Source organism: Electrona antarctica (assembly GCF_951216825.1).
Source record: "Electrona antarctica genome assembly, chromosome: 3".
Classification (NCBI taxonomy): Eukaryota; Metazoa; Chordata; class Actinopteri; order Myctophiformes; family Myctophidae; genus Electrona; species Electrona antarctica.
In genome coordinates this window covers 16,113,353-16,135,579 of record NC_136808.1, presented here as the reverse complement: position 1 = coordinate 16,135,579, position 22,227 = coordinate 16,113,353, and the positions used below count along the sequence as shown (strand labels likewise).

The 22,227-nt window shown below is 42.5% G+C and overlaps 1 protein-coding gene across 1 annotated transcript; it reads right to left on the bottom strand.

The window, feature by feature from the left end:
- Positions 1–2,866: 2,866 nt before the first annotated feature.
- On the bottom strand, positions 2,867–21,686 carry pkd1l3 (polycystic kidney disease 1-like 3). Its single transcript, XM_079497839.1, has 16 exons — positions 21,594–21,686; positions 21,251–21,374; positions 20,709–20,831; positions 18,966–19,188; positions 18,656–18,837; positions 17,568–17,798; positions 17,016–17,117; positions 16,283–16,461; positions 15,226–15,372; positions 14,767–14,969; positions 10,618–10,805; positions 9,449–9,584; positions 7,211–7,406; positions 6,462–6,678; positions 5,667–5,751; positions 2,867–2,992 (listed from the first exon to the last, which is right to left on the bottom strand). Exons 1-16 carry the CDS (start codon positions 21,614–21,616, stop codon positions 2,931–2,933), a joined length of 2,421 nt encoding a protein of 806 aa, XP_079353965.1. The 5' UTR covers positions 21,617–21,686; the 3' UTR covers positions 2,867–2,930.
- Positions 21,687–22,227: the final 541 nt, after the last annotated feature.

Below are 22,227 nucleotides of genomic sequence, written 5' to 3'. Positions count from 1 at the left end.
GAAAAGATTGGCATCACTCCAGCTGCTGCCAGCTGTTGTCCACCAGTCTCCTCCTTACTATGTACTGAATTATACTAGGAATGATTTAATTTCCCAACTTTTTCTTTAAATGCACCCCATTGCACCATACCTGAGCACAACCCTTTCTAACTCGTTGCCCAAGATTAAGCTACCTAATTATGGACATCTCTAGATTTGAGTAATCATGATTCTATGTCTACAGTTAAGTCTTAGTTAAGCTCTAAAGACAGGGCTTAAATTTCTCAGTCCTGGGGACTGATTTCAGTCCTGAGGATTTCATAGGGGTCATTTAATGAGATCAGTGCAGATTTGCAAAAAATCATTTTCAGTCTTGGGATTTTTTTTATAGCTTTAAGCCCTGTCTAAAGAACTATACTTTACTCTGATTAGTAAAACCAGCCTGAAAGGCTTGTCAGTTATGCCTAAACATGCAGCAAAGTGCAAGAGTTTTATTGTTTGTGTAGTAACTGATTTGTAATAATACATAATGCATGTGACAATGCTTAACTGTAGTTCAGTATACATGATGTTGGAGACTACACAATCTTCCATGCAGAAAATACAGTACCAATACATAAAATGAGCCAACCTGGTCTCAATCAATCAGTTTATTAATAAATGTAATCAAATAAAAATAATAAAAGTCTCAGATGTTTCATAATCCAAAGACAGTACAAATCACATGCAAAATATGCAATTAAGGTTGAGTATAGGACACAAAATACAAAGAGAATAACAGTTGACAGAAAATCACATTTACAATGCACAAATGGAAACCTTTATTCCATGTTGCCCAAGGTGTCCATGTCTGATCTCTACAGTGTGAATCATACTGTGGACTAAGACAATGTAGTGTGGATTCTCGAATGCGAACCCATTGAACTTCCAACTGGCTTTTGAATCATTGAAAGCATGTCCCTGAAAGCATGTCCCTGGTTGACTCACTGATTGTCTAATCATTAAACAATATCAGTGTCTAATGTATGAGGGAGGGGACCATGTGTTCTCAATTACTTTTTTCTTTAAAAGGGAAAAAAAATGAATGAATACAAAGTAATAAAACCATGGGTCCTTCGTACATTAGAATCACAATATTAGTCACCAGAAGCAGGAGCCAGGACATCCGTTTCCAATGAGTAACGGATTTTGAAGTTTAATGGGTTAAGATAGGAGGGGAACGTGTCTGATGAAGAAAATAGGAAATATCTAAATATTGAATCAAGACTTAAAACGGTTTGGGTTTCACACAAAAACTCAAATAGATGTTTAAATAACCCCAAAGTGTTTTAATCTTGCTACATCAGAATTCATACAAACACAACACATTACAATATTTAATAAGTCTATACATATAATATAGAAATGTTTGACTCAAGGATTACCAATGGACCAGGTGCAAGAGGCCAGCAAAATAGTCCAATATATTCAGAAAAAGCAGTGCTGACAAAAATAATTGAGGCTCTTTGATGCAAAAACTGTGTGAAAAATGTCACTTCTTAATCTCTTTTTTCCACTATGTAAATGTACAAGTGTGCTTGCTATTTCTGATAATTAAGGGCCTGTACAGACGAGGACGTATTCGGTGTTTCTGGGGCAAGTAATTAGCCGATCTGCCCTTTTTGTCACACGGAGACGGCGTTTTGGGGGACTTTAACGGCTAATTTTGAAACTACCTTCCAGAGTGGGAAAGTTTGGAGACGCGACTTTCACGTCTCCGTGTGTACAGCGAATGCCGCCTAATTTGCTGAAACGGTGATGTCATAGTCCCCTCGCCCCCTCCAAACTAACCAGTGTTAATGGTTTATTTCACCATAACCACTTACATATAAGTATCACAGCTATTTTATATTTGCACATAATGTCTATAAATCTCTTATCCAAAAATAGCCGATCTGCAGCCCGCACGCATGCAAACCGTTGCTGAGATTGCGCAGGCATGCACGAGAGAGGAGTTGTATGTGAGGAGCTGATCACAGATAGAGGGAAAGTGTTATATTTGGCCTATTATTTATGCTATATATTATTGACCGCGTCGGTGTCAGACGCAGTCACAGTCACACAGAGAGAGAGAGAGAGAGAGAGAGAGAGAGAGAGAGATGCTGCGTGTTAAAAAATAGAAGGGGCGCGCTCTCTCTCGCTCTCTCTCTCTCTCTCTCTCTCTCTCTCTCTCACAATCTCTCACTAGGTGCTGCCAGACGGTCGAAAGAGCTGCGCACGTTCTCGGCTGCGCGTAGCTTAAAGCTTGAGTTTTTAGACAGCTGGTGGATGGAAATTAAGCTCCACCTCCGCCGAAGACTTGCGCGACGGCCAGATTCCCGGAAACGCTCTCCTCCGCTCAAGTCTTCGGCGGAGGTGGAGCTTCTTTTCCATCCACCAGCTGTCTAAAAACTCAGAATTTAAGCTGCGCGCAGCTTAAGAAGTGCGCAGCTTAAGAAAGTTTTGCGCTCAGGTGTGGAGACGGTGTCTCTCTCTCTCACACTTACTTTGTGCTTGCTGATGTTTTCAGAAGAATTAATCCAAGGTTTGAGAAGCAGCACTGCTCTGCTCATTAAATTGATATGACGCATATGCGCATCTGATCAAGATAATTAGTTATTTGGCAACACCTGTGTGAAATACCAACGCTTTCATATAGCCTTTAGAATAAGCTTTTTCTTTTTGTTTGTGGCCATCTGCAGGCCAGCCATGTGTACTGCATCTTTATCTTGAAAACGAAGCAGTTTACCGGTCTCGAGTGGACGTCGTACATAATTAACATAACCGCAATGTAGACGCAGTAAAGTTTTATATCGTTCAAAAAACTTAGGCGGGGAACAGCCCGCGACGTCCTCGTGAAGGCAGCCCCTAAGTCTCCCATGTCATGTAACAGTGCAGATTGGCAGCTCTGTGCCTGTGGACAGGTTTTGCAGCTATGTGGAGAATCCTCCGCTTCCATCCCTGCCAGAGTATTGTCTACACCTGCCTCGTTGCTCTATTAAAAAGAGAAGACCGGGCCATTAGAATGACAGTGGCGGACTCTCCATCTCCACTCTTGGGGGAAGGATGAATTGATATGCCACTCAGGGATATTAGAGGGAATTAAGCAATAAAAGCAGTGGTGGAAAGTTACAAAGTTTAACTAGAGGCAAAAAGAAAGTGTGAAGGCTTGTGTCAGCCTTCAGACAGTTTGTTACCTCTAGTTAATCAATAATTACAAATAGATAGTTTCTAATATAGATAGTTACTCATAGCAGAATATTCATAGCCAATTGACCGTCTAGTTAGCTAGTTTCATATACGAACCTTGTCATTTAACTGCTGATATAATTTCAAAAGAAGTTTAATTCAAGCTATCAAACCAATTTAATGACAGTCTATAATGATGAATCATAATTACAATGCACAATTTAAGCATTTAGCAGACACTCTTATCCCTCCTTATCCTGTTGCAACCTCGGATAATAACGTTAAACATGATCTTATTGCCCCACTAAAGTAAATGGCACATAGCAGACTAGAAAAGCACAAACATTCAAGGGAAGAAAGGCAGCCTGGGGAAAAAGCACCTAATTAGTATTACTTGCACCAGTGCAAGGAAAAATACATTGATGTCTTGATTGAATAATGAAATTACGAATGGCAGTGCAATATGTTGTTAAGGAACTCCCAGCAGAGAGCAATAGGGCTGTCACCATCAAGACATTTTACTTGACGATCAATTGTCATACAAATAATTGCGATTAACGATTTAATTGTGTTCTGGGCATTGGACATTGCAACATATAAATAAAAAATATAGCTGCAAGCAGCAATAAGACAGGGCCCAGCCACAAAGTTGGAGACGTCACTTTTTACCAGCAGCCTTCGTAGAAGGTGGCTGGTCAGTATTAGCCCTGTAAACTTACGACACCTTACTGACACCACTAGTCGACCGGTAGATCTTTCTGCTGAGTGTTGCCAAGTCTGCATATTTCAAAAGCCCACAAAAAACACCTTTGAGGGGGCAGAAACCGAGCGCTTGAGCGCTGTTCATGCAGGCTGAACTGAACAGTTTCGGGAGACAAACACAGCAGTTACTTTTGCACCATGCTAATGCCTGCTAAAGCTAATGTTGACAGCCTGTGTGTGTGCGTGCTTGCAGGAGAGAGAGGCAGGCGGAGCGGAGGGGTCTCGTCTGGGAGTGCGCGCAGCGTGTGTGTGGAGTTTATGCTTTGAGAATTTCTGCCCTCTTCCATGGCATTTGCAAAAAAACAAGCATTCTCCCATGTTGATAAGAGTATTTTGAAAAGCACTAAAGCAGTCGTTCTGAACCTGTGGTCTGGGGACCACCAGTGGTCCTTGAGGGGGTTCCAGGTGGTCCCCAGCTACATGATGGAGACTTGGTAACCAAATGAACCCTTAGAGATCTTTCACAGTACAATTAAACCAAGTGGGTCCATTTGGTTCAATTTCACACTCAACAGTTGAAAAATTGTTAAACATCTGCATTACTTCTACACAATTTGAGAATGTAGCAAAATTATTTTGATCAACATTGGCCTGTTATCTCTCCTAATGGTACCAACATCAATACAGTTCTTTAGTTTGGGTCTGGAAGGCTAAATGTCATCAAATGGTGGTCCGTGGCTCAAATGCAAAATAAATAATGGGCCTTGATATGAAAAATCTTGACAACCACTGATTTAAGGTATATTTAGAACGGATAAAAATATGCGATTAATTTGCTATTAACTATGGACAATCATGTGATTAATCGCGATTACATATTTGAATCGATTGACAGCCCTATTATTATATAAGACAGAGGCAACAATTGTGCAAATAGCCAATCCACAAGTTCACAACGACCTTGGACATCTGCTATTTCACAACATTTATCTGTGGAACCATTCTGTTGCTTGTCTGGGTGGGGGGTCCCCAGTTAAAATATGATTACTTTGGCGGGTCACACAGCCTGAAAAGGCTCCTAAAATTGCTAGCCTACCACCTTGATATTACCAAAAAAAAATTGTAACTTGCCTTATCTAACTATTCATTGATTCACTCCCAAAATCCATTTGGCAAAAAAAAAAAAATCACACCTGTGTGAAGTGTGGGGCGCTCACTTCGCATTCTCTCATGTTGGGCTAGTTGGTGTCAAGGTGATGTATGTTTGCTCAGCAGTTGCTGATGTCTGCTCAGGAGGTTTGAGTGTTTACTCAGACCGAAAACAAATTAGAGGGAACATTGCCGCGGACCACTGCACCAACCTCCGCAGGGACCCCCCTTATATTAAACACACATCTATACGGAAGCTGCTGGTTATTATTCATATTGAATCAATTCTTGTTTTGTAATGCAAATATCTATCAATACTGTACTCCCGCAGCCAACCATGCATTAGCAGAGTCCACACAAATGAATTGAAATGCGATTTCAAGGGAGAGTGTTTAACCAGGCTACGAAAATAAGCAAATAACTTAGAAAATGGCTAATATACAAGCTCATAACGTGACATGTTGTGGGCTTTGGATTTGCTATTTACCCTATTTTTGAAATGTTTGAAAATAATTGTGATTATCTCAAATAATTGAGATTAGGTGATTATGTAATAATTGTGACAGGCCTAGAGAATAATATTTAACGTTGTTTGATGTTTTGTCTTTGAATGTATACAGTGTTTTTACCTAACAGCACTTGCTCTGCCTCTTCAGTCTCCTCTACTGCTACAGGCTTCAGTAGCAGGGCAAAGAAAACGGCCACACCAATCACCTATGAGACAGACACAGGTGGAATTCCTTAACACAACATCGTATTCCAGCATTTTAATAAAAAGGCTATATCATAGGCTATCATATGTACTGTAGAATAGATTTTCCAAAAGTAATGAAGTGAATGAAACCATGTCTAAATAACGTAAAATGCTTTTTTTGAGGGGCTATGTCCAGCTTTTAGTGTGTGTGCAAACACAAACTTTGTCCTATAACACAAACATTAAATGCAATTAACAATGACTGGACAATTTTGAGTGTTTGTGTAAACACAAACATTGCGTAACACAAACATTGAAGACGAAGGTGAGGACGCACATTCTGATTGGCCGGAATGAGATGATGTATGATGATGTACGATGATAAGAGCGCCCCTCACTTCACACAGGTGTGATTTGTCCTTTTTATTTTTTTCTCCCCAATTTTGTTATGAATCACTCCCACTGCTTGCCATTACTGGCTCCACTGCCAGTGAGCATCGAGCCCCCACCGGGAGGATGTAGACTGTAGAGCCTTTGTCCTACACCTCCCACTCAACAGTCCCTGCTGACTGACAGCCTGGTATCAACCTCCCAGGTGGCTTCCGTCCCCGAACATGGGCCTATTCTGTTCGTGTAGAAGACACTCAGATAAGCCAGACTCCCCTAGATTACTCTGCGGTGGAGGATAGCCACCCCTGCGCCTAATTTATGTGTCTAGCATGCCTCATACCTTGAGTGGCTGCAGTATGAAGATGCTCTGGAAGAGGGAGAGACCCAGAGAGATGACCCACTGGATGGACTTCTCCTTGCCATACTGGAAGCCGTAGAGCAGAGTGAAAAAGGTGGACAATCCGCTGATTGACAGCAGCAGGAACCATCCCAGGAACACAAACCACCAGGGCAGGGAGCAACCCGAAGGCCTTTTCTTCTGACTCACAGGAGAGGGGCTGGAACACAGACGTGATGGAGATAGGAGAAGGAAAGCAAGAAGAATAAGGATCAATGCAAGTGTCAGATGATATGGCATTGTATGCTTAAGTCAGCGATTCCCAACCTGTAGTCTGGGGCCCACTGGTGGGACGTGAGGATATAGCAAGGGCCCCCCTAAATAATTTGTAAAATACTAAGATTTGAATGATAATATAATATTAATATAAAGAAAATCCAATGTAAAAATAATGTATTTTTTTCTTGAAACCTTAAAAAAATATTGATAACTAGGAACTTTGTTTACTGTGTTAGTTGCACTGCCAGAACACAATTGATTGACCATTCAAATAAAAATGCTCTGAAAATGCATGCGGGCCACCAATCTTGACCACTCAACACGGTCAGATGGGTGGGGCGTGAAGCCGGCTAGCTGTGTTAAGTGATCAGCAGGGCCGAAAACCCTTTCAAGATTTTCCAAGTGGGCTTTGATCCAGAAAAGGTTGGGAACCACTGGCTTAAATGATGTGTAATGGCATGTCAGGCACAGACCAGTAGGCCATGTGACTGCTGAAGACCATCTCAGCCTTGCGAAGCATCAGGTTGCTGAGGTTGAGCGCCTGCTGATGCTCCTCTGGACTGGGGAAGGCCCTCACATCCAGTTTCTCCAGACACAGCAACAGGCGTGAAAGACAGGAAAGGACAAACTGGCTACAGTACACCCAATGGGGGTCACTCTCAGCCTCCCCTGAAACAGCAGTATACAGTAGAGCACAGACAACAGGGACAGAAACAACAAGTTCGAGTCAGTTGGTCAATGTTTACTCTAGTTATTGAAAAACAGAACTTGAAACTTCAGTTAGGGTTCAATACAACAACAATGACAATAGTAACCATTCACCCATTCACACACACATTCATACACCGATGGCGGAGGAAACCATGCAAGGCACTAGCCAGCATATCAGGAGCAATTTGGGGTTCAGTGTCTTGCTCAAGGACACTTCAACACTAACTCTGGGGGAGCCCGGGTTCGAACAGGCAACCTTGCAGTTACTATCCAGCCACTCTATTTAAAAAGTCCATAGACTTGGCTGCTTACGTATTACGTACGTAATTTCCGAAAGCCAGACGTTGGAGGGGCTAGCGCCCCTCAAAAATAAATATGAAGAAGCCTTTAGCACTATCCACATCAGCATAACATAAGGGCAGGGAGAACAAGAGTGCTGTATATCTCGGCAGGCCAGGTAGGCCTATCCGTGACAAAGTGGTCCAAAACTCGTCAGTATGGTGCAATCCAATGTTCAGCAGTAAACTGTGGTCATACTCAATCGTAGCAGATACTTCTAATATATACAGAAATAAAAAATAAACTAGAAAAAGTGCCCTTCTGGGCACAGGTCTCCACCAGGAGGATAGGAGTGTGTGTGATGTTTGGCAAAATGTTTAGGAGCAATATAAGTGTGTGTGTGTGTGTGTGTGTGTGTGTGTGTGTGTGTGTGTGTGTGTGTGTGTGTGTGTGTGTGTGTGTGTGTGTGTGTGCGTGACAAGGCTTGGCCTGTTGTAGCGCCACCATGAGGCTGATTTGAAAACTGTCAAGTGGCATTTCTTCCAAAGCCTAGTGGGAATATGCATGCACAGTTTCACCACAATCGGACGCTGCGTTGAGTACTTGTGGCGATTTGTACAAAACGGGTACAAAGCGGGCTACTCCTGAAAAGTTTAGAAGCCAATCGTAGCCAATGAGGGTGGATTAAGAGAAATCAAACAAACCCGTCTTGATCACATGACTATGAAGAGCATGTGTACCGATTTGCGTGAAATTTGGATAAAATCTGAAGGAGTAATATTAGAAAATGTGTTTTACATATGTCGGCCTCCTGGTGGCGCTATAAAGAGCAGATATGAAAAATCCCAGGCCTCTAGGGAGTTGGCATACAAAGTTATCCACAGATCCGTGCAGTTAGAGGTAAAAACACTTTCCGGCCAGTTATAGCGCCACCATGAGGCTGAGTTGAAAATGTGGCATTTCCTCCTCAGCCTAGTGGGAATGTGCGTGCACAATTTCACGGAAATCACACGATGTGTTCATGATTTGTAGCATTTTGTTTGAAACTGAGCACTCCTGCGAACTTTGGAAGCCAATCTTAGCCAATCAGGATGGAGTCTGAGAAATCTGAAAGACCCGTTTCGTTGAATGGCTCTAGAGAGACTGTGTATCAATTTGCGTGATGTTTGGACAAAATCTGTAGGTGTACTGTCCAAAATCTTGTTTTGCACAAAGCGGCCTCCTGGTGGCGCTATAACAGGCCGTTCTAGAAATGTTGGGGCAGAGGTTCATCGTTGGCATCCAGGGAGTGTGTGTGCAAAATTTGGCATCGACCGGGTTAACGGTGCCGGAGATTAGCTGTTCACAGACGGAAGGACGGACACACACACACACACACACACACACACACACACACACACACACACACAGACACACGGACACACGGACGGACGGACGGACGGAGTGCAAAACATACTCTCTCCCCATGCCTTCGGCCTGGTGGAGACAATAAAAACGTAGTACTCTGGGAGTACACAAGAAGACAGGCTGCATGAGCCGCATCATCTTCGTTCAGTTTTTACTTCAGCACTATTACACTGACTAAATAATTTAAGAACGGTAATCTTTTCTCTGATTTACCATCAGGTATAAATATCTAAAACTACCAAGGATAGAAATACAATCGAGAGCATAGGCATACATGAATAATACAGTCAATGAAAAAGAATAAAGATTCGTACCTTGCATTAAATGGATGAGCTCGTGGACCTTGTCCAGTGCAGGGAATAGATCAGAGGCTGAATCCAGTCTGGCCTTTAGCTCAAACACCTTGTTCCTCTTACTTACACTGAGCAAGCCAACAAGCTCCTCAATTTCCTACACAATAAAATACAACACAATGCAAATTGCAAAAGGGCTGTGGGAGGACATACAGTATATAAGGTGACGAAATGATTATGTAAAAGTCACACTCGGCTGTAACTACTTCAGCTTGTATGTACACAGCATTCAAGTGCAATTCGTCATAATACATAATATTAAACTTAATTTTGGGCACTTCATTGTAGGTATTTTGAAAATATTTTAAAAATATATCTGATCTACAACTAGCTCTCTGATCTCATAGTAGATAACCTTCTTTTTCTTTTTTTTTTTACCTTGATCCACTGTTTTGTGATGTTTACTTCTGCCCAGCACCTGGCTTTTTAAACTGTAGATGTGTGTGCTTTATTTACTCGTTAGTGGTTATGTGGCTCAGTGGTTAAGACACATGAACGAACTGATAAGAACCAGAGCAAAACAGGGCAAAGGAGAACGCTACCCCCCCCCTTCCCTCACATCTCCGTCCACTATTATGCTCGAATTGCACCTTCCTAAATTTGTTGTATATATGGAACACACAAAGTTCACCTAACTTTGCTACTACAGGGAAAACATATGCACATGTATATGGGATATTTCTGGCAGAGCGGGGGCGGTGGTTTGCTCTTCACCGCGGCTCGTGACGTCATGTTGTAGTTCGGTGGTCACCTCACCACCGGAGCGGTGGTCACCTCACCACCGAAAATCCAGACTATGAATAGGCCTTAAGCCTCTCCTCTCCCCCAACGCACCATGACTAAAGACTGCAAACGCGACTACAGAAAGCCCCACTAGGGTATGATATGCAAGAGAATGGAATGCAAGCTGATGACTTGAGTCATTTCTTGTTATCCTTTGTTTGCAATTTCTTTTGCACACTCTTTATCCTATCTTCTTTGTTGTTGTTGCTGGTATATGCTGCTGCATTGTCTGAAGGAATACATTTTACTCATATGTAACAATAAAGTACAACCTTGAGGTGTCTATCCACTCTCTGCAAACACACATACAATACAGTATGTAGTACTGTACGTGCATACATACAGACCTTCAGAATGGTTGTTATGGTAACCATGGAGGTTTTCAAGGTCTGTTCTTCGTTGATCTTTTTAACCGGCGAGGAGAGGCGAGGTCTGATGCTGCGAAAGATGGTGACAATGAGGATGTTGATGGGGAACATGAGTAGTCCACTCTCCACCCCCACCATGATGTTCTGCCAGCTGACGTGCAGTGAGCCTGTGGAGGCACGCAAACACATGCATAATTATGTATGTCCACCATTGTTCAGTCAGTGTGATTAGATGAATGGTCTATCTACCAGGTCACATTGACACTGCCCTGCTGTCACTGACACACACCGTGACACACGCACGCACGCACACGCACGCACGCACGTGCGCGCACACACACACACACACACACACACACACACACACACACACACACACACACACACACACACACACACACAAACACAAACACACACATACACACACACACACACACACACACACACATATTTGTATTACTATACTATACTATAATTACCTAAAGCTGAAAATAGCCGATACTGTACAAGCTCACAATGTGTCTGCGACATCGGCTATTTTATTCTGTGTGCAACATTGGAATGCAACTATGCATAAATCACTCATAACTCTAACCCTAACCTCTAAACCTAACGCTAACCCCAACCAGACACCTTTCTTGTAAGCCTAACTCCCCCAATATTGTTAAACCATAAAACAACGATTTATTTTGTGAGCACCAGGACAATAATTATTGTCCTCACAATGTCTACTCTATTTAACAAATTCTATAATGTTGTGGGAACATTTGGACCTCACAAGTATTGATAGATCTATTGTGGAATGAATGTCATATATTATGTATAATTTTGTATAGCCATAAATTCATGTCCCAATGACATATGATTGTCACTGAGTGAGCACATTCGCATTTGCCCAGTTTGATAATCTATTGCGTACAAGCTGCTAACATAATCGACTCAGAGATCAAATGTGGCAGAAGTTACTGTTCAACGTCACGTTATCCGCTGTCTTGTGAATGTGAACTGATTGCCTACGCAGCTGGAGAATGGAGATGCCCTTGGAAACGTAGTGCCCAAATGTGTGATGCAGTGTTTTGTATTATCTACAGCTGACTCAGGCAGTAGGCTTCTGGTCCTCAGAGACTACATGAGACACTCTCAATGAACACATTGACGTCAAGTCACAGTCGTACAAAGCACAACCTTTCCTCAAACTGTTAATACAATTTACAATCAAACAAACACGTGATGAATCTGGAATTCATAATTCTTAGTAATGTGTGCTACTGTGCTCATCTTGACTTTCATTTGGAGGTGTCTGTAGGGTGTCTGTGACTGTCTTCCATTCCAGGCTCACACACCCAGTCCCATGTGGTGAGGGCCATGCCATTGCTATGTGCCTTCCTGTGGCTATTTGTGTGACAAAGGAGTTTGTTGACATGAAGGAACAGACTGATTGATCAAAGGACTTGTCACTAAAATGTATGCATATTTCTGTTGACACCCTACACTCATGTAAACTGCTTAAAAGGTTGTCCAAGATGGGACTCTTTGTCAGTCGGGCGCGAGCCTTGTGGATGCACGTCAGGCCATCTCTGGCTGGCGTGAGCTTTAACCTGTATGCATTGCTGCGCTGTGTACTTGTGAAATAAACAACATCATCTCGGATCTGCTTCTGCTGTCTGCCGTGTGTCACAACTTTTCTCCGGGGCTCTCATGGTTCAGATACATCAGATGGTGTCCGAAATCCGTTGTCATTGGACATTTTTTATGTGCCAGACAAACAGAACCGGCGGCTTTTTTATTCAGTCTAATTCGAGGTGGGGAGTTTTTGTGAGCAACGACGGGGACGTGTGATCCAGCGTTCAGTGCGTCTACATGGAGATGGAGGCCTTCGCCGGCTACAGGCTGCCTCACGACCCTGCCCTGCGAGAGGATGGACAGGAGCGGTCGCATCGACGGCGGGGAGACGGTGGGCGGTGTGCGGCTGCGGTTGGCGGGGACCATCGTCTTTGCATCAGCGCGCTGGCGGTGGACGACGAGGTGATGGGACGCAGCGCAGCGCGGCGGCGGGGACCCCATGGTTCCCCGGGGGAGAGGCGACCACTCGACGCATGGCGCGGCGGTGGTTTTCACTTTCCTTGGCCGACTGACCAACACGAGCTGAGGGCCTTGCAGTCGTCATACGCGGCGTCTGTGATGAAGTTACGCAACGGCCTTTTTCTTCCCAACTCTGATGAGTTCTGAGTTGGGAGGGGGGAGATGAGATGATGATGAGGACAGCGAAAACAGTGTGAACTTTTTCTCAACTTGATCCGTGGCCTGGCGAACATTGAGGTAACGGAATGCAGCATACAGAAGATTTTCCTTTGTCCATATATCAGAGGCGAAGATGGACTTCCCTTCTCTCTGATTACAAATTGTGCGTCGTGTTTGTTTCAACATGAATTAATAGGCCTCGTGTTGATTGTATGTTTTTGTCGTATAATTAGATAAGTTGAGTCATGAGTAGCCTACTTAGGCAACAATGAGGTGATTTCCTCGACGTGAAGAGAATATTAAGTTGAATATTGCTTAAACTCTGGCCTGTTAATGTATTTTTATCTTTTCTTATTACTGTTTAGCTGGTTAACAAGGGTCCAGCGTCATTTATTATGTACTACCCTAGTAGAGCGGAGTTTTATTTAAAGCATTATAAACGTATATGTTATTGCACGTCCTAAATTTCCTGAAAGCGGCAACGTCTGTTAAATGTCAGTTATTATTTGTACTAATCATTTGACCATTATTCTTTGTTTAGGATTAGGTATTTGTCAGAAAAATGATTTGAATTACAGACAGCTGAGTTATCGAGGTGTAAAGGGGATTTTTACTGTGGTTTTTAAGCTAAAATGTAGTTTTTTATATGTTGTTTCCGTGGTTGTGAATCACAAAGAGGTGGTCAGGTCTCACGATGGTCCGTCCATGACCTAAGGGGTCATGAAGTGAATGTTGTAAGTGTTTATTTTTTTATGTTTTAGCCTAAGATTAGAGTAACACAGAGAGAGTCCTAAAAGCACATCGAGGATGAAATGTAATGTAATGTAATCATTTATGACAAGCTGTAATCTTAAATGTCTGTAAACCATTTTGGGGAAAGTCCTACTGTAATGCTGCTGTTTCTGATGTCTTGAATGTACCGTCCAGCTGAGGATCAAGGGGGGTGGTAAGAATTATGATTCCATATTTTAGTATGACAGTCTTTTGGACGGTCATAAGGGGGGTTATGATGAATCTGGAATTCATAATTCTTAGTAATGTGTGCTACTGTGCTCATCTTGACTTTCATTTGGAGGTGTCTGTAGGGTGTCTGTGACTGTCTTCCATTCCAGGCTCACACACCCAGTCCCATGTGGTGAGGGCCATGCCATTGCTATGTGCCTTCCTGTGGCTATTTGTGTGACAAAGGAGTTTGTTGACATGAAGGAACAGACTGATTGATCAAAGGACTTGTCACTAAAATGTATGCATATTTCTGTTGACACCCTACACTCATGTAAACTGCTTAAAAGGTTGTCCAAGATGGGACTCTTTGTCAGTCGGGCGCGAGCCTTGTGGATGCACGTCAGGCCATCTCTGGCTGGCGTGAGCTTTAACCTGTATGCATTGCTGCGCTGTGTACTTGTGAAATAAACAACATCATCTCGGATCTGCTTCTGCTGTCTGCCGTGTGTCACAACTTTTCTCCGGGGCTCTCATGGTTCAGATACATCACACGCTTCCGTAGGTTTGAAGAATGACGTGTGTAATGTGGGAAGTACCTCCAGAGAGGTGCGCACGCACGCACGCACAATTACTGTACTACAACAGCATTACTCATCATTACAGAGTTACCAGTGTGCAGCACAACACTACTGGTATGAAACTCTTCATTTCATTTGTAATTCCATTAAAGGCCTATTTATTCATCCTCCAGTTTTAGTTGATAAGCTGACCAGCTAAAACTACAACATGACGTCATGTTGTGGTGGTAAGCGCTTCACCGCTCACCCAAACACATCTCTCTGTTTTTTCTAACCACCGTTTTGGTGGTCACCTTATCACCTAAAAGTGTATGAATAGGCCTTAGTCGTTCATTTGTAATTTGTAATTCAGTTGTTCATTCACCAATGGAGAAGATGACTGGGGAGGTGTCGTCTACAGGAATATTCCAGAAGGCGATATTGATAGCCATGGTGCAGAGCAGCAGACTCATGCAGCAGGACACCCTCTGGGCACGTGTGAACGGACTACGCCAGGGAGGGTCCACAATGGACAGCCAGATGTGTTCGTCCCTGAAGCCGGTCGATGTTCTACTATGGAAGATATTCCTGATCGAAAAGAAGGGAAAGCTCATTACAGAAACTGACTTGAATAATACCACAGTCGGGTGGAAACTCCAAAACTGACCCACAGACGTAACCACTTTCACAAAAAAGGAAAATACCAGATATACAAGTTCACAACGCATAAGGCGTAGGACATTAACTTGTATAGAGATACAAGGTATCTTCCCTACAGCAATGATATGGAGGTAACTTTATTTTGATGCAAGAGTTGCTTCCGATTATTAAACTGGTGCACAACCTGAAGCTCCGAATCTCGTTCTGCTTTGCAGTGTTGAAGTTTTTCTTGGTCACGCCCTCGCCCCGGTCAGCGCTCAGCCAGCAGTCACACAGGAAGTGCCATACCTGTCGCGTCTGGAGGTTCTGCACTGTCACTTTGTTGATGTACCTAATAGAGGAAGACAACATATCACACATCAAATTAGTGTATATTCATAATACAAGAGCAGTTCCCAAACAAGATAGTGAGGCCAGCCTGACATTTTGACTTCTGTTGCAGTGATGGTCAAGAGCATTTCCTGTTGAGAGATAATGTCATCACATTTTAGGCTCTAAAAGCACTCAGACACCCTCCACATGGCTCAAATATCAAATCCAGCTCAACTTGCCACAGTTTATTTCTAAACTAAACATATACAACCGGGGTAGTAGAAATATTTCCTTCATGGCTACTAGCTACAGTTTCTAACCATGTGAAATAGTTTAGTTTTTTCCATTTCCCACCTGCATATGATGCTAATGTTTCGAACTGTACACCTGTATAACCTGTTTTCTATCTCTTTCCATTTGCCCTCACTATACCTCTATAGAGAGCATTCTCTTCTCACAGAATACTACACAATGATGGAGCACGCACAAGAAGAATTTCACCCACTGTTTTATACCTATAAAACTGTGATGTCAAATGAAACAAATTCTGATTCTGAAAAAAAATAGAAATAATATCAATCAAAAAATAATATTGCTATAAAGTGGGGATTCTCTCTTCTCCGGATCTTTCTACCAGATGGGCGTGGTTTTGAGATTATTATTCTGTGAGATAGGGTTAGGGTTAAGGTTAGGGTTAGGCATGGTTTTTGCGTAAGGTTAGGCATGGTTTTTGCGAGGTTAATGTTATGGTTAGCGTTAGGTTTAGGCATATAACTATACGCCCATCGGGTAGAACAGTCTGGAAAAGAGGTAGTCCCGTATAAAGTGCATGAGAAGATAGTTAGCAAAGTAATCTAGTGAACAGCTGAGGACTGAACTGACTGAGCTACTGTTTCCCTTGCTATTCAGTTATGCTTTGACTACAATACCATGAGGGGTGGCCTCCAGAGCTGTCATGTTGTAGCCTAATGTTGTGCAGCTCCCCCAGTGGGTAAGGTGTGGCCAGCAGGAACATGTCAACTGCTCCCCTGGCAAACACAGGCCTGTCGGGATCTTCCAGGTTATGCGTGCTACTCTCTCCCTCCGAGCCTATCAGCTTTACCGTGACCTAAAGGAGGCAAGGACGGCACTCTGATGGAAATGGTGGCTAAATTGTAAATTCCCACATTCACTGAGCGTCGTGACATAATACACAGTAAAGGGCCATTCACACCAAGCACTAACTATAATGATAGATGTAACTACTGTATATCATTCACCATTGTATTATTTTATAGTTGTGGAGTGAACTTCGCCCTCCACTTGCATTGGAACGATCTTTCATGCATTGGAACAATCTTTCAAATTATATCTTTATCATTATCATTATAGTCTTACTGCTTGGTGTGTGCATTGTGCAATCAGGGCAGATTGTACTCGAGATTGTACAGTTTCAATCAGACTCAGTGTGAATCTGCCCTTAGCCTTAGTGAACAAATGTGACGAAATGGACACTTACTTACAGGTCAATTTGGTTACATTTATGTTTCTCAGAGTTAGTTACAAATTGACAAATGAACACTGAGGATTTTATAGTGTATAGGCTTAAGAAATCATGGTACTGTACACAATGGTCAATTAATGAACCATGGTCTGTTCCATAAAGTACATGAAACCTCTTACATTGGCAGAGGTACCGGCGTTCTTCCGCTGGCCGGTCTGAACCCCCAGCAGGTAGTTATACTGAGCACACAGATGGTTGTCCTTCAGCAGGATAATCTTCCTCTGAGAGTGCAACAGGAAAGCATTTTCAATGCATAGAAACATCAGTGTTGGGTGACCATTGACCGTTTTGACATGACATCCATTTTTCTCTTAAGTCATAAGATCGTCAGAGCATCATACACATTTAAACATATATAATATATATAGCATAATATTGTGCAGAAACCTTGTGTCTCCATATAACTAATGGCCTAATTCACCATACTATAATGTCACTCACAAGTACCCAAAATAACAGATCTACATGCTATTTCTTGCTTGCAAGGTTGTGACCTTTTTTATCTACTTTTCTGCAATTGTTTGGAGGGAAAAAAGTGAAGTGTGTCTGTGGGTTTTATAAATGAAAAGTAAGCTTGTGACTAAATAATAACTACATTTCCACCTGACAGTGATGCTATTATACAATACACATTAAAGCACAAACAAAAATAGTAAAATAAAAAAGCTCACCCTGGAGAGAGCCCTGCGGTCAGCATAACAGGCCCACAGTAGAGTGATCAGGTACAAACCAAAGAAAGCACACAGCAGGGCCAGCACCACATAGTTCTGAGACACAGTGGCGAACAGCTCCGCTGTACGGGATAGGTCCACATAGTTGGGCATCACAAAGAAAGAACTTCCGAAAAGTGTGAGATGGTTACAGAGGCACTGGGTCCGATGTGGAGTGGTTCTGCTCCCCACCTGAAACAATCAGCCAGTGGTGGAAAGTAAGTGTCAAGTACTAATTAAGTACTAATTACCTACAGAGGTACTTTTACCTGAAAACCACTACAGTTATTTGAAAACCTTTGATAGATCTTACTTACATACAGTAACTAATTAAACTATTTTAATTGTCTCCACCAGGCCGAAGGCATGGGGAGAGGGTATGTTTTGCACTCCTTCCGTCCGTGTGTGTCCGTCCGTCCATTACCAGCTCGTCTATGGCACCGTTAACCCGGTTAATGCCAAACTTTGCATACACACTCCCTAGATGTCAACGATGAACCCAGAATTGCCTGTTATAGCAATATATTACTCCTCCAGATTTTGTCCAAAAATCCCGCAAATCTTTACACAACATGTCTATAGTCATGTGCTCAAGACCGATCTGTCCGATATTTCATATTCCATCCTAATTGGCTAACATTGGCTTTCAAAGTTTGCAGGATTGGCCCGTTTTGAACAAAAAGCATCAAATCATCAACGCAGCGTGCAATTTACGACATCTTTTTTTTTACGTTCTGTTTATTATTATTATTTTTTTTTTACAAATGCAGAAATAAATTGAGAAATACAAACAGAGTAATTTACGTAACATCTTTCACGCACTTTCCTACTAGGCTGAGGAATATATCCCACCCTTTTCACATTGTCCTGTTATAGCGCCACCAACAGGTGGATTTTTGAAAAACACATTTTTGGAACAAAATGCCTCAAATCATCCAATTGCCATCAAAGGCGTAAGAACAAGTGGTACCCGTTTCACATTGGCCTATTATAGCGCCACCAGGAGGCCTGAGGGGCACTTTTTCTAGTTTAAATTTGATCCCCCTCACCCTGCAGCCTGCGTTGCTCCAGACCTTCTGCTCTGTGTCCCAGTACAAGCACTTGCTGGTGTACGAGCTGAAGTACAAGGTCACATCTTGTTCCCCGCTGTAATTGAGGATGGTGGTCTTAATGTACCATGTTCCTGTGGTCTGTTGGAACATCTCAGGGGTCAACATCCATCGATGACCTCCTGTTACAGGGAGCAACATGCAGAACAAATTTCAAGCTATGGCATGCAGTGACAGTGAATAATTGAATGCAATAGCATTCAAAAGTAGTTTTTCAGAGAGTGCACCTCTGTTGTAGGCCTACACTTACCTGTGTTATTGAGCATGATTCTGCTGGTGTAGTTGGTCTCCTTAGCAGGCGCCCCTGGGAACAGTAGCATCAGCAGTGACACTTTGAAACTGGGTTCCACACTGAAGAAGAGCGTCACATTAGCATCTGTGATGTTAAATGCTGTCAGTACTGGTGGAGCACCGCTCTTCAACACAGCCGTACTGTTGCTAATTGATGGAGGACCTGGACGAGGAAGGAAAATCTGTGGAAGAGGAAAAACACAGCAATACTGTTGGTAAGTGATGGAGGACCTGGACGAGGAAGGAAAATCGTTTTTTTAATATATAGTTTTTTATTGGGGACAGTTAAGCAGCACATCTGACAAGAAAATCTTTGCACATAGTCACCTGTTTTTTTTTTTTTCTTTTTAAATATCACAAAGCATCACAGAAACACAAACATACAAGCAACAGTGTACACCCCCCCCCCCCCCCCCCCAAAAAAAAAGAAACAAGGACAGACAGGACAAAAGAAAACACAGGTCACATCATGGGTCACAGTCAAAGTATTGTACACTTGTGAGAGAGGCACTGTCTGTTAATTCTGAAATCCACTGTCCACTATATTTGGGTCACTGCACCGAGCAGTCTAATCCAGGAAGGTACGAATATTGAAGTACATCACATCGTTGAGCTAGATTGAGTGAGAGGGTGGCGACTTCCAAGATAGTAATATTCTTCTTCTAGCTAACAGTGTTGCAAAAGCAATAATCTCTAACTTCTGATTCGTGTACTGTAAGGGGTTTGACGGTGTGCCGAATACAGCCATCAATGGACAGGGTTGTAGCGCAATTTCTAGCACGTCTGACAGTGTGACAAACACAAGTGACCAGAATCGCTGTAGCTGGGGACAAGACCAATACATATATACATATGAGATGTGCTTGTGTCTGGGCACAGCGATCACACTTCGAGTCTGCCTCAGGATACATTTCTTCAGCCACCCTGGCTTTACTAAGATGAGTTCTATGTACTACTTTCAGTTGAATTAGGCTGAGGCGTGCACATGAGGTGGTTGAGTTGACTCTGTATAGCGCGTCTGCCCACCACTCATCTGTCAATACAGTACTCAATTCTCTTTCCCATTCGTTTTTTAACCCTTGTGTATATTGGTATCAGTAAGAGATGAGATAAATGTGTAAGAGTCTGAAACAAATCCAGGAAGGAAAATCTGTGGAAGTGAAATACATGCAGGCTTAGCATCAGGAATGATCCATTAGCAGTCTGATTTGGAAAATATGGTATTATTATAGAATCACAATATTATTGTAGCCATCAAACATTGTAAATGATTGAAACAAATATTTTTGTACAGTGCCAGAGATTAGCTGTACACCGACGGACACCTCTGTGTTTGCTAACACATATTCGTACCACCGTGGGACATAATTTATTCTAGTCATTCCTGTACCTCTATCATCTCTTTCTTTTCAAAATCTTTTTATTGTCGTTTTATAACAGAAAAAATAAAAATAAAATATCAGATTTTAGTATCAGTGACTGAGGTAAACAAACGTAGCCTACTGTATGAATCACAGAGATCGTGGGCACAGACATAATGAAAAGACTGTTATTGTGCAAAACATGCCCCTTCAAGACAAAAGAAAAACATTTTCTCCCCTTCAAGTCCCAATTTAGTAAAGCCAATTCCCAATTCCCCAGCCTCTCTACAAGTACTCCATCTCTGCTAACCCCCACAATCAGTCATTGCGAGGGTGAATACCTCTATCATCTCTGGCAAGTTGCTCAGAAGGATGTCTGAGGATCCGTTGTTGAGTAAGAGACTGATGAGGATTCCTGAGATGTTCTCATCTGATGGATGGGGATTGGTAGTAAAGGTAGTCAACTAGGGGAAGGAAACAACAACAGACACACACACACACACACACACACACACACACACACACACACACACACACACACACACACACACACACACACACACACACACACACACACACACACACACACACACACACACACACACACGCTCAGTGGTGGTATACATCACTGGTATTTGTATAGCTGAACTACAAGCTCAAACCGTTACACTGTGATGCATTGTGAGCTTGTAGATCTGTTATTTTCCCTTTTTTAAAGGCTTGAAAATATGAAACGTCATTTTGGAAGAATTTTAGGATGCAAATCTTGTATGGGTTTCCTGGTACAAAGTCTTTCCAGATGGGGGTCCGTGGCCAAATACGTGCATATCAATTTGGAGGTCCTCGACATGAAATGGTTGGAGAACCACTGCTCTATACAGACCTGGGCATTGACAGTCTCGTACCCTCCCAGCTGGGACTGGAGTGCAGAGTAGGAGGGGAGCTTGATGACAATGCCATCCTCCTCTGAGCCCAGTACTAGATGGTCCATAGCAGCTGGTGTGTGGCTGGCAGGATGAAACACATTAGAACACAGTGTTACAGTAATGTAACTCCAGATAGTGTACAAATGGAACCAAATGGGACCTGAACGCGTGCATTTGAAAGATTATGCAAAGGAACAGAATTCTTTCACCCAAGTCATGCAAATTATTATGTGAAATTGCATGTTTCCATTTTGACAATAGAAAGCGATTGATAATATTCTCAATAAAAAAAATACTAACCTGCTCTGATAAAAGGTTCCCATTGCATGTTTTATAACAATTGTCTTTTTAGTTCCTGAAGCCACCAGTATGCTGATTGCCTTGTAAATCTCAAATACTTGTTCAAACAAATGCTGGAAAGGAACAATTGAACAAAACATCAAACCTTCGAGTGTGATTTGTCTTTGTGTTTCTTAAAGTTCTCTTGCACACATTTTTGCCTGAACTTACCTTGGAGTTTGGGTCTGTTGCTCCGCCACATTTCTTTATTGAGAGTGTAAAGATGCCACCTGTACAGTTGATAATATGGCCTATTATTTCATCGTCTTGTATAATAGATTGTGGAGAAACCTTTCGTGTGCCTTCAAGCAAGTATTTAATGAAGTCATCCTGTTATTGGTAAAGAAGGTAAGATTAGTGTCATGTTTATGTACTCTCTCTCTCTCGCGCACGCACGCACGCACGCACGCACGCACGCACGCACGCACGCACACACGCACGCACGCACGCACACCTAACCCCTATAGATAAAGCAACTGAATGCAAGCAATACTTTGGCCTTATCACTCCCTCCCTTCACCCAGGACAAATATATATTACAGTATATATAGAAGTAGAAGAGTGAATGGAGTCTTCGACTTCGACCATGCATAGC